The sequence below is a fragment of the Rhamphochromis sp. 'chilingali' genome (assembly GCF_963969265.1).
Source record: "Rhamphochromis sp. 'chilingali' genome assembly, chromosome: 11".
In the NCBI taxonomy this organism is placed as follows: Eukaryota; Metazoa; Chordata; class Actinopteri; order Cichliformes; family Cichlidae; genus Rhamphochromis; species Rhamphochromis sp. 'chilingali'.
The window spans coordinates 23931438-23943596 of record NC_137938.1 but is presented as its reverse complement, the minus strand read 5'-3'; the positions used below and the strand labels follow the sequence as shown (position 1 = coordinate 23943596).

At 42.7% G+C, this 12159-nt stretch overlaps 1 protein-coding gene across 4 annotated transcripts; it reads right to left on the bottom strand.

Annotated features, from left to right (window-relative positions):
* Positions 1–5603: 5603 nt before the first annotated feature.
* LOC308405607 (uncharacterized protein) lies at positions 5604–11993 on the bottom strand. 4 transcript variants are annotated; one of them, XM_080896292.1, is made up of 4 exons: positions 11690–11930; positions 11056–11093; positions 8534–10960; positions 5604–6283 (listed from the first exon to the last, which is right to left on the bottom strand). In XM_080896292.1, exons 3-4 carry the CDS (start codon positions 10934–10936, stop codon positions 5930–5932), a joined length of 2757 nt encoding a protein of 918 aa, XP_080752418.1. In that variant the 5' UTR covers positions 10937–10960; positions 11056–11093; positions 11690–11930; the 3' UTR covers positions 5604–5929. The 4 variants fall into 4 exon arrangements, with proteins under 4 accessions (XP_080752418.1, XP_080752416.1, XP_080752419.1 ...); XM_080896290.1 differs by lacking the exons at positions 11056–11093; positions 11690–11930 and adding an exon at positions 11937–11993; XM_080896293.1 differs by lacking the exon at positions 11056–11093 and having other exon boundaries at positions 11686–11930.
* Between the last annotated feature and the right edge of the window lie 166 nt (positions 11994–12159).

Here is a 12159-nt window from a genome sequence, read left to right as displayed (position 1 = left end):
CTGCCTTTCACCCTGGTGTAAGTATCTCTCCACCATTTGAGAGGCTTGACATAGAGAACGAGCCAGACGTGCAGCACATCCTAAGTGTAAGTGTGCCCCCGCGTGGCTGAACTGTGCAATGACAGTCATATACATTGGACTAAAAAGAAAAAAAGCTTTCATGGTTTGTTTAGCTCTACATCATTTTGGCTCTCAGTGACAATAATGGGCTGTCTGTGATGCAACAGAGCAGATATACAACAAACATATCAAAGTGCCAAATGTATCAAAGGGAATAAAAAGCTGAGACACACACGCCGAGCTCACTTCATTACATCTGCTGCCTCTCCCTGGTCGTTCATCATTGGATCTATTCTAGTCCGTCTCTCCACTCCTCCTCTACCTTTATCACTTCAATCACTTGGCGATGTGCCTTGTGCCACTCAGAAGGCCTGCTGCCCGTTCCACTTCACGCAGCACAAACACAGCCACACACACACAAGGAAATTTCAAACACGGACTCTACAGATTCCTGTCCTCCGTCTGTCTATCATCCATCTGTCTGTCAGTCACTGCACTTTGAAGCTCGGTGCAATCTGGATAGTTAGCAGCCAGCACACACAGAGAAGCGCGCATACTGTACAGTGCACACACATCTCCAGCTGGACTGCTGAGCTCACACATTCAACTGGTTGAATATTCATCATCTCCATCGCGCGCTGAGGACCTTGTGAGCTCAGCAGCGCAACAGCCCAGTGGTGTCAATTAAAGGGCTCGAATCTGTTTTGTGTTGTTCTTTCTCGTTCTGATAGGAGGCCACCGATTTAAGTGAACGCTCGAAGTGACCTTCACAGTAGGTAAGCAGTACTTCAATTGGCTTCTTCAACAAAAAAGTGAGGAGCTGTTAGGTGACAGGGGGGGTTATATTTATTAGAATTTGATCTAAACAACACAAAGATATGAATAGAGCGTTGTAGCCTTGTAGTTCAGAGTGCTGCTGCTGCTGGTGCAATAGTGTGGAGGATATTTTCTATTTAAACACCTGAGTATTGTTCCTGACCATGTCCAGATATTCAGATGGCCTCTACAGTCACCGGATCTCAGTCCAACAGAGCACATTTGAGATGTGATGGAAAGCAGCTGTGTGATGCGGTCATGTCAACATGGAGCAAAATATCTGAGGAATGTTTCCAGCACCTTGTTGAATCTGTGTCATGAAGACATTTCGACAGGCAAACGGGAATATCAAGGTGTGCCTAATGAAATGACTAATAAATGAACACATGAAAAATTTTACCAGTGTTAAAAAAGTTTTTTAATTTTGGTTTCCAAGGACAATCATTATTTGATTATTGAGAAATGTATGTAAGTAAAAATTTTCAACTTGAGTACTTCATTCATCAAGATTTGATGTGTGATTTAAGTGTTCCCTTAATTTTTTTGACAGGTTCGTATTTTTCCAGTCTGTCTGTCTGCCTGTAATCATTCTTCCTGTCCATACTGGCACTGAAGTCATTGCTTCTCGATATTAGGCAAGCAGAAGAGATGGAGTACAAAGCACGGTCCTCTTTTGTGCAAAACTGACCTCTAAAACTCTAAAATATGAGGCTTCCTCAGCATGAATTTGTACAAATCCAGATGATGTTTGCTCTAGTTAAAAGGTTTTAACACTTTAGCTTCCATAGGCAGTGTGTCCTTGTTGGCCTTTGGCAGAAAAGTAGTAATACAAAGAGAGAATTTGGTTCCTGAAGATACTGTAAGCCACCTCTTTCATTAAAATTTAGATTTCTGAGTCGTATTAAATTCAGCCTAATGTCAGAGCTCTTACAGCGAGCTCTGATTGTGGATTTTGTTCCCCATCTCTACACTGAAGTGCCATTAAGAGGGATCCTCTCACAGGCATGAACAAGGGGAGCAATTACAGTTACTTACAGTCCTAACCCACAGTGCGAATGGGGTTTGTTAGCATTGTTTTAAGACAAACTTGAAAATTGTAAACTGAAGCTGCACTGATAGCAGTGCAATTCCTGCTGAAAATATGGTAATAAAGTGGTATTATTTTTTTCAAAGCAATTAATACCATATTCAGTTTTTACACATCCCTAAAGTCTCCTTGTAATTAAAAAAATTCAAAGAGGTAAAGCTAAAATATCTGCTTTTTAATGCTCGGCTATCTGCGAGCACAGGGCATTTCACAGGAGTAAATTAACCACTCTTAATAAACTCCTCAGTTAACCTTTGATCCTCACACTCTGCACACCTTTCTCCTTCCACTGACCCTCTGTGAAAGTGAATTTCCTAAACTAAAACACAATGGTGCTCAGCACAAGCCTTTCAGGAGGCCAACGCTGCTCAAACAGCACAATGGCCGGCGTAGAAATGAAGAATGGGACGCCCATGACGACCCAGTCAGGTCATTTGAGCGATACAGTATTTAATAACTTATCTCCAGCTTACCTCTCTTAGGCTTAGGTTTATTGACAATAAACTGGACTGGGCTAAAAACACCACAGCACTTTACAGGAAGGGCCAGAGTCGTCTCTATTTTTTGAGGCGACTGAGGTCCTTCAACATCTGCCAGAAAATGCTGAGGATTTTCTATGAGTCTGTGGTGGCCAGTGCGATCCTCTATGCTGTTGCATGCTGGGGGAGCAGGCTGAGGGTCGCAGATGCCAACAGACTTAATAAACTGATCCGTAAGGCCAGCAATGTTGTGGGGATGGAGCTGGACTCCCTCAAGGTGGTGTCGGAGAGGCGGATGCTGTCCAAGATAAAGACAATGTTGGATAACACCTCCCACCCACTCCATGACATGTTGGTCAGTCACAGGAGCTCGTTCAGTGAGAGACTGAGATTACCGAAAAGCACCACTGAACGACACAGGAAATCATTCCTGCCTGTGGCCATCTCCCTGTACAACGCATCCACTTAACACACTGTTTGCTGCTACAACTACACATGTTTCTTTTCCAAATATTTATTTATAAGTGACTTATGTATGTATGTATGTATATATATGTATATATTGTACTATTCTTAGTTAGCGTATTGTCTGTCTTGTCTTAATGTTGGTTTAAAATGGAGCACTGTAACAAAAAATAATTTCCCCCAGGGATCAATAAAGTATTCTGATTCTGATTCTGATTGATTCCATGGCTTAAATGGAGCAGAAAATTGAGAGAGTGCAAAAAACAGAGGCCCGGCTTCCAAACTCAATTACTCCCTGGAGGCTGTCCAAGTGGTCAGCCTGCACACCCAAGCAGATCCACGAATCTTAATGTTTTGTTTTTTCCTTAATCATAGGAAATCATGTAAATCTCCTCTGTGGCGATTAAGCTGGCAAAAATGGATCAAATTAAGAAGAAGAATAACTTCATGCTGTGTAAAGACTTGAAAGGTGAGGCTGTGTTGTGCAATCCACAATGTGATAAATGGTCTGGTTCTTATATGGTGCTTTTCTACTCTATCTGAGCACTCAAAGCATTTTATACACCATGCCTCATTCATCCATTCATACAAGCACTTTTTTCTATGCTTAAGAGCTTTCTGTCTAACATTCATACCCCAGTGGATGCATCGGAGAGCGACTTGGATTTAGCATGCAGACTGAAGCAGCCAAGGACCGAACTATCAACCTTCATACCACCAGCTTTACCTCTTGAGCTAAAATAACTCCCTACAAAGCAAGGTGGAAGGAGATAGAGAACAGTAAAACTTTAGGACCTCTAGTACGAGCTATGCTAGCAGAAAGGAAACTAAAAAGTGAACTTTTTTTTTTTTTTTTAAAAACCACCAGAATAAAGTTGGCCTTTAGATTTTGCCAGAAAGTAATCAAAAATGTGACTTAGAGAGAGAAATAAAACATAATGACTCAGATTTTACCCCCCAAAAGATGCCAGTTAAAGTATGGACTAGTAAAGACCTAACAGCCTACTGTTGCTTTATACACAGAGAAATTATGGTTTGGAGAGGTTAAATTAAATCATAAGGAGGGGCTGAGAAACAAGCAGAAACCGATATATTGAATGTCTTCCTATCAACAAACAAACAAGAAAGCAGATATAAAATAATATCGAGGCTTTGCAATTCTTAGAAGTAAGCATCCAAAGTCATACAGACGAATGGAAAAGTGAAGTGGAAATAGTTGTATCTGCAGAAGAATGGGAAACTATTGGGGAATTATGCTTTTCATATCCCTGGAGGCCATTTGAGTGGAAAAACATTCTAAGATTTTTTTTATTAGCGCTGCCCCGAGAAAGCACCAAGGTGTAGGAAGGAATTGTTGGAGGATATGTGGCTCATCAGTGGGTAATCATTGCCATTTATTCTGGGAGTGTTCAAAACTCAGGCTATTTTAGAGTGAAATCCATTTGATGCTCTGACAGTGAATTTAAGCGCCTCGGCACAAAGATCCAAACTAAAGAAGGCAAATACTGAATGAGAGTACTACCTGTAGGAGGGTAAAAGCCGTTCTTCTCTGACAAAAAAGTGATCAGACACGAACTGAGGATTAGTTCAAACTTAATGGGAATATTCTCCTTTTCCCTAAAAGCGCAGCAGGATAAGTTCATGGAACTGTGATCAAAATGGATTGCATTTATCACCCGACTTCAACCAGACTTAGTTTAACTGGAAGCGACAGTTTTATTATCACTGTGATGAAAACTGTGACGCTTGAAACTTGTATCTAAATCGCAACAAGCACAGAGAGAGGATGGGGTTATGTCTTTCTGCTATAATGTATTATAATTAGTAAAATATTAGAGAAATTAATACAATGTAGAGTTTTTTTGTTTCGTTTTTGGCAAAAGTCTGCATGTAACGCTCAATTGTAATAGTTTATATATTAAAATTGTGTTAGCAGATTATAATTTAATGGGTGTATTTTGGTTTTGTGTTGTAGCTTCACACATAAAAAGGATTTTTTTTTTGTTGTTGCTTTTTTTTGTTTTTGAAAAACGGGGCAGCTGGAGCTCAGCAAGCAGAACTATGTGTTCATTAACTGGAAGGTCAGTGGTTTGATCTCCAGCTCCTCCAGCCTGCAGGTCACAGTGTCCTTACACAGAAACACACTCTATACAGCAGCTCAAAACAGTGGGAGCGATATGTAAATACAGTCTGTTTATACTATTTAAAGTGGAGGAAAAGAAAGAGCAGAAATAGAGAGTTAGCTTTGTGAAAATTTAATACCAATAAATTAACAATATTCAAAATTTAAACAAAAACAAAATTGAATATAGAGTTTATATTAGAATAACTCAAAAAACATTTGGTCAAACTCTTACAGGATGTGGATTAAATACAGAAGATCAACAGCGGCAACGAAATTAAAAGTAAGCGTTTTCATACACAATGTAAAAAAAATAACTTTTGAGTTCAAAGAAAACGAGTGCAAATTCCTCACAGTGTGTCTGACGGTAGGAAAGATTATATCTTTCATATGAGATAGTGCAGAAGTGCAGCTCTTACAAGTAGTACTCTTTATATACACGACTAGAGCAGAGGATTGTTTAGTTCATAAGCTATCTTTCTTTTTCGAGCACTTTAGGGTTTCATCGTGGATTGCATGGGAACGCAACTTCATGAGGACTTGTTAGCGTTTTAATTAATGTTATGAATTCCCACACACACACACACACACACACACACACACACACACACACACACACACACACACACACACACACACACACACACACAAAGAAAACATGACTTCAAGAATGAGTTTTCCCTTAATTCAAAGTCACATCTGACTTTGAAGGCTGTGTTTTGGCCCTTAAAATGGAATGGGAATAATATACATTCATATAAATAAATTAACATTAAAAACAATAAATATGAAAGTGCTCCCTTCTTTGATTCTTAGTCAATAAAAAGAAAAGATCAGCGTCTAACTGTAGTTAGATATCATCAACAGCACTTCTCCCCTAACTCCCTTTACTTTAAAGTGTTACGTTTCCACCTCAGACTCTGAGTTATCCAAATTAGACACAGTGGAGCTGTACCATTCAGCACTCTCCTCTTCCTCCTGGACTCCTGACACACCACCGCCTCCTCCGTCTCCTCCTCTGTCTCTTCTCTCGTTAAGCATTTCCATGGCTACTTGGTGGTAGGGGTGCTTGCGTTTGGTGTGCCGCCGGAGGGTGTTGCGCTCGGCAAAGCGCGTGTGGCAAAGCTGGCATTGGTAGGGCTTCTCTCCGGTGTGCACCCTTTGATGGCGCTGGAGCTCACCTGCCTCCCTGAAGCGCTTGGCACAGATGGGGCACACAAAGTTCCTCTGGCCTGTGTGGATGTGCTTGTGTCTCTGTTTAAAACGAGAGACGAACATCCAAATGATTACTCAAAGGCATATAAACAACATTTTAAGTGACATTTATATGCAAGTAAAAGGGCTTGTGGGAGGCGGTGAAGCAAAAATGAACTATCATAGCCCAAGAATCTTTTCCTCTGGTCTGTAATGTTGTTTATTTTTATTTTGCTGTATTCTGGAGCTATCCTCTGTAGAGATGTCTGCTTTCTTTTTACCAATAACGAACTAAAGGGCCTTGTGGTTCTCAAACCATCAAACTGAAAAAAAAAATACATGAGAAATTTCATGTAAAACTATTTTCTTTCTGCTGTCTACATCTGCCAACCAAAAGAAGCAAACAGCTGACTAAAATTATATCTCAGCTGGTGGGGGGTGAAGCCATTAATGTTTACAGTCTGTCATGCTGACACGAGCAGGAATTATAACAGTTCCTTCATGAAAATGCTCATAACAAGCATTTTGGAATAATCAGCCCATAATTTTGAAAAAGAAGCATGACTGCTGAGGTTTTTATACATCTTTGGTGCTTTGAGCCCCACAAGGCAAAGTCTATTTACTGTAGTTCCATTATATTCAGTGGAATACAACTCGGTAAGTCACACCAAAACGATCTAGATAAATAAAAAGCAGTACAGGTCCAGAGGAACGTATGTGTATTTGATTTAGAGGTGAGCTGTTCCTTCGGAGTTTGCTCTCATCTTCGTAGTGCTTCGTTGGCTCTTTTAGCTCACTGTGTGAGTTTTTAGTATATCTGATAATGTCTGCCTCAGCAGGCGCTGGTATTTGAAGCAGAAATCTCTAAATATCAACTCCATAGCTACTGCTTAACTTCTACATAAGTGTGTAGATGAGCAGCAGCTTGACTAAGTTTGATATTTCACCTAGAAAGAGGGTAAGATGTCAGGTGTTTGATGACAGAGGAGCTAAAACAACTGCTTGGACAATAAAACTGACTGCCAGCTATTTTGAGACTTAACTATAACTTCTAATTATTTTTTAAGTGAGAATGTCAGATATTTTGTTTGCAGATTTTACTGATGTTACCTCAAAGAGCCGGACAGTGGGCTTGTAGCTTTTGTGCATGTGTGTGAGAGAGATGCATTCAGGTCGACACGCCATACAAGTTGGTGGCAGCAATGTCCCAGTGGGGCATCTCACATCTGGAGTGTGTGCATACTGTGGGTAGGCTGCAGACCTACAATAAGCCCCACTGTGGGCCCCCCTTGGCTTAGTGTGGGCAGCCCACAGTAATGAAGGTGCTGGGGACTAAACATAATGAAAGGAGTGCATTCTGCTTTCAAAAGTGTGCTGCCACTCACACATCACCCCTACTCTTGCTTCCCTTCACGGAAAATCAAATGAATTCTAAACGTTTATCAGTAACATATAACGCCCTGCGTGGCTGCGCTCCTGCAGCAGAACTACTGAGACCTTTTAACAGCAGTTGGCCTCTCAGATCACATGATCAGGCTTTCTTACCTGTTCCGTACACTTATGTTAAATCCGGAGAAGATCAAGCTTTTAAGGTTGTTGGAACGCCCTTCATCAGCCAATCAGGAGAAGTCATTATTATAGTTAGTTTCCCCTTAATTATCGTCCCATTATTTTTGGCCATAGTTCACATTTGATGTGTTTTTGTAAGAATGAGTGTGTTTGACTGTGTGTCCATATGCTGGAACATGTATACTTGGTTTTATTCAAACTATGAAGCACTTTGGAACTGTGTGTTTTAAAAGGTTCTATACAAATAAAGTTATTGTTGTTGTTGTTACAGAGAACAGAACAAGGGCAGCCAACATCCCCCCAAAAAGCTTTGAATGTCCTTAAAGAAGCCTGGAAAACTTTGAAGAATAAAGGTAGTGATACCAAATAATAATTTTTTGTTTTTCCTTATATGCTGCATGTTTGCACATGTTTCAGTAAATCTCTGTACCCATTTTCCTAGCATAACATAAAGAAATGAGGAGTGGCTCCAGAGTTTTGTGGTGTACTGTATTGATATTATTAAACTGACTAGCTTTCATCTGTGGTTTAGTACCAAGCAGGTCAATGCACCAATGTCAGGTTTGTCTCCAGGAGTGTGGCTGGTACTTTTCGAATAAATCAGCTAATTGTTCATGAACAATATTTGCACATTTACACACATATTAAAGTTTGTTTTTGCTGCTCCCAAGTGGCCAACATATTCATTTGTTATTACTTGTCTTTAGGATGAAATGATGGTTATGATTAGCTTGTGCTGACCTGCAGATGGCTGGAGCGTTTGAAGGCTTTGCCGCATTGCTGGCAAACATGAGGCTTCTTCTGCGAATGGGTAATGGCATGGCGCTCAAGGTCGGAGAGGTAAAAGAAGACCCTCGGGCACAGCTGGCAGTACAGCACCCTTCGGGAGCCCGCGGTGTTGGGTGACTGCTCTGGAGAGAGTGGATCTAGCGGGTCAAGTTTACCAGGGGGTAGGATAGGTCCGATAGAAGGGGAGGTAGGAGCAGCCGTGTTAGAGAAATAAAGATGGTCATCCAGAGGTAAATGTTCAGAGTGAAGGTCTGATTTGGAGTCAGGTGATTGGGCGTCTAATTCTGAGGCGGGCTGAGATAAAGAGTCATAGGTCAAACTAGCAGACGGCGGTCTCGGAGACGATGCTGTAAAATTTGATGGCTTGTTGTTTTCATTGGAGACCTCTTGAGCAGATATGGCTTCATTTCCAGGGTTTGATTCAGAGTAAGTGATCTGAGTTTGAATAAGAGGAACTGAGCTGTGGTCATCCTGAAGAGCAATAGTGGATGAAGGGACAGTGAGAGACGTAAGAACGGAGCCAGAATTTATGTTATTCACGCCAGACAGGATGACAGGGGGGTTATTGGGGCGGAGTCTGATGACAGGGTGAGACAGTGTAGGAAGAGGCGATCCCAATGTGCTAACCTGACCAGAGGACAGAGGAAGGGAGACCGGAGCTGCGGCCGTAATCTGGGACAGCTGGCCGGTCGAGGAGTCGAGGACAGCAATAGGGGTGGAGGTAGCGGTGGACTCACCAGAGGAAGAAGGTACAGAGGAAAGGAGAAGAAACACGGGAGTGGAAGCACCATGTGAAGTCTGAGTAACTGAAAGGGGAAGAGAGAGACCGAGTGAAGCCGAGGAGAGGTGAGAAGAGGAGGACAGGAGGAGAACAGGAGCATTGCCTGCAGGATTTGCGACAAGTTGAATGGGTTGGGTGGGGACTGATATCCCAGAGGAAGGGGACAAAACAGAGCTGGCATCCTGAACAGCTTTAACGCTCGGCTCTGCAGCCACTGAAGGGTTTGCGTTTGTAATCAAACTTGTGAAGACTTCTGGAGCTTTATCCTGATCATCACCTAGTGATGAAGAATCACTGATAGGGGGTGGCGAGGGGTAAAAATCACCAGAAGGTGCATTTAGGGCATTATCTGTACTTTGGCTGGGACCTGCTAACGGTGCCAAAAGCGACGACTCCTTTCCTTCTGCTTCTTCTGAATTAGCATGATCAGACTGAGAATCCTCCACCCTGGAAGCATTGACTTGTGGCACTTTGAGTCCATCCGGATTGAGCATATACGGAATTCCCTGGTCATCGATGAGAAGAAGATTTTCAGTGTCACAGTCTATCGAAGAGAGAGAGGTCAAAACAGAGGTAGAAAAGAAAGAGGGAGACAGAAGAGCATCTTCAAGAGTATCTGTGCCGCATCCCTCATCGTCCTCTTCTACTATGTCTCTGTCTCCTTCTCCCTCATATTCATCCACCTCCATGATCAGAGAGCTCTCACAGCCCGAGTCATCCAAGAAACGCCCATATCGCCTCTCTCGGCTCTCCCTTTTCTTGGGCAAACTCAGGTCCAGAGGTTCTGTCTGCTCCTCCGTTTCAACCTCATTGAATGTTTTGCAACACTTCAAGTCCATTTCTCGCAAAATTAAAGGAACATTTTTCTGAATTTCCTTCTCTGTAGTTTCCTCTTTAATCCTCGGCTGACTTAAAAACTTAACTGTATTAGCAGTAAAAGGAGTTTCCGACCCATCAATGTGGACAATTTTAACATCCAAAATGTCTCGGTCTTTACACAATTTATCCCGTTTCTCTGCTTCTGTCTCAGGAAATGCTTCGGCTTCTTCTTCAGTCTTCTGGTAAGTAACTTCCATGATTTCACCTTCATTTTTAACAGCTGGCACACAGATTTCACGTTTCTTCTGTGATTCAGCAGAGACCAACACGGGTCCCTGAAATTCTGAGAGAGCAAAGTCTTTGGTCAGGCTGATAGCAGAGTTTGTGATTGGCTTCTTGCACCGTGGAGGGACAACAATTTTGATTCTTATTGGCTGGCTGTGCAAAACAGGCACTCCAGACTTTACTGTAATTGGCTGTCTGAGCCCACCAATCTTAGTTGTTTCCTGAGAGGCTGGCTCATAAGTCCCGCCCACCTCTGGCTTTTTCCCATTGATTGATAGAGCATCTTGCCTGATGGTCACTGCTGCCGTGACAGGGCATGGCTGGAGGTTACCTGGTACAGTACTGCATGCAGTTTCGTCCTTTGGGTCCAATAAAGTCTCTGTCACTGGCCCTGATCCCTCTCCACACTGGCTGCCATTTTGGACATCCAGGTTGCCACTGGTCAGGACTGAAGCCAACTGAGAATCCATTTTGGGGCATACCTAGTTATATTTCTTTTAAATAAAAGTAAAATAATAGATTAGACACTAAAATAAGGACAATTATAATAAAGAAAATGTGCATTTTAATTATAGCCTTTTGCTTATACCAGAAGAGGAAGATTATTAAATAAATATCCTTAGTTGGCTGGATGGGAGAAGAAGAAGAAGAAAGTCTGGGGATTATTGGGGTCAACTTTAGTGCGAAATGCCCAAACCCACTAGTGCTGTGATATTATAAGCAGCGTGCAGACTATTCAACCTAAATCCTCGGGCCGAAACGATGAACGACTCGTATGACCCTCTTCCTCAACAGCAAACGTGCTGTCACTTTACATGATCCCAAATCTTAGCTCACAATTCCTAACGACGGATCACCGATAATGAAAAAAAACGCACCGGAGTACAGAAGGGTCCGAATGATGCGAGTGAAATTTCATTTCCTGGCTTACACTTCTTCCGTCCACATTCATCATACATGATGAAACCTTCCATTATAAAATTCGCATCAGAATATTATTCATACCCGGTTAAGCTCGCAAGAACCAGCCTGTTCTACCCCCTTTCTGCTTATAAACCGAGAAGAACTATCCGCGGAGGACGCCATTACGCACAGTCCTAGGTCCGAAATGCCAACGTTATTATTATTCCGCGTGTGCGCCCTGACGGCTCTCGGACCTGGGACAACGCTGTCGCAAACGCGCGCGTCGGAGTAGAAAAACCCCCCCATGTATATTTACACACAGTCGTGGCGTGGAGCGGATCCTTCCCCTTGCACCGGAGCTTCCTCGGACCCACAGCCAGCCATTTTAGAGCCGAGGGTCCGAGATACCGCGAGCGCAGCTTTAGGACAAACTTTCCCGGTGAGCTGTCATTTATTCCAGCCGTGCTGTCAGAGCCGGTGTTGTGCCGGACACGCTTTCGATACATTTAAAAACTGGATTTTAAACTATACTCCACCCATACTCTCGCTGCATAGGGACTGGCTTACCCAAGCTGTGGATATTTCCGGAGGACCAAATATGACTGTGCAGTGTAAAGGGTGATGCTGCGAATGCTGTGGGAGGGAGGGGTCAAGGGGAGTTGCTATGGTGTCGCAGCCTACCGGGTCCGACCAGTAGCCATGTTCAGCCTATGAGTACTGTTGAACCTGCAGCCTGCAAAGAAAGGCTCTCTGTGCTCCCAAGAATCAAAGAGAAGGGGGCAAAGCAGGA

Excerpts from the sequence above, each read along its gene's own strand:
- LOC308405607 (XM_080896290.1), bottom strand. The coding sequence starts at position 10,936 with ATGGATTCTCAGTTGGCTTCAGTCCTGACCAGTGGCAACCTGGATGTC. Across the intron at positions 6,284-8,533 it reads AACGCTCCAGCCATCTGCAG|AGACACAAGCACATCCACAC; the intron begins GTCAGCACAAGC and ends CGTTTTAAACAG.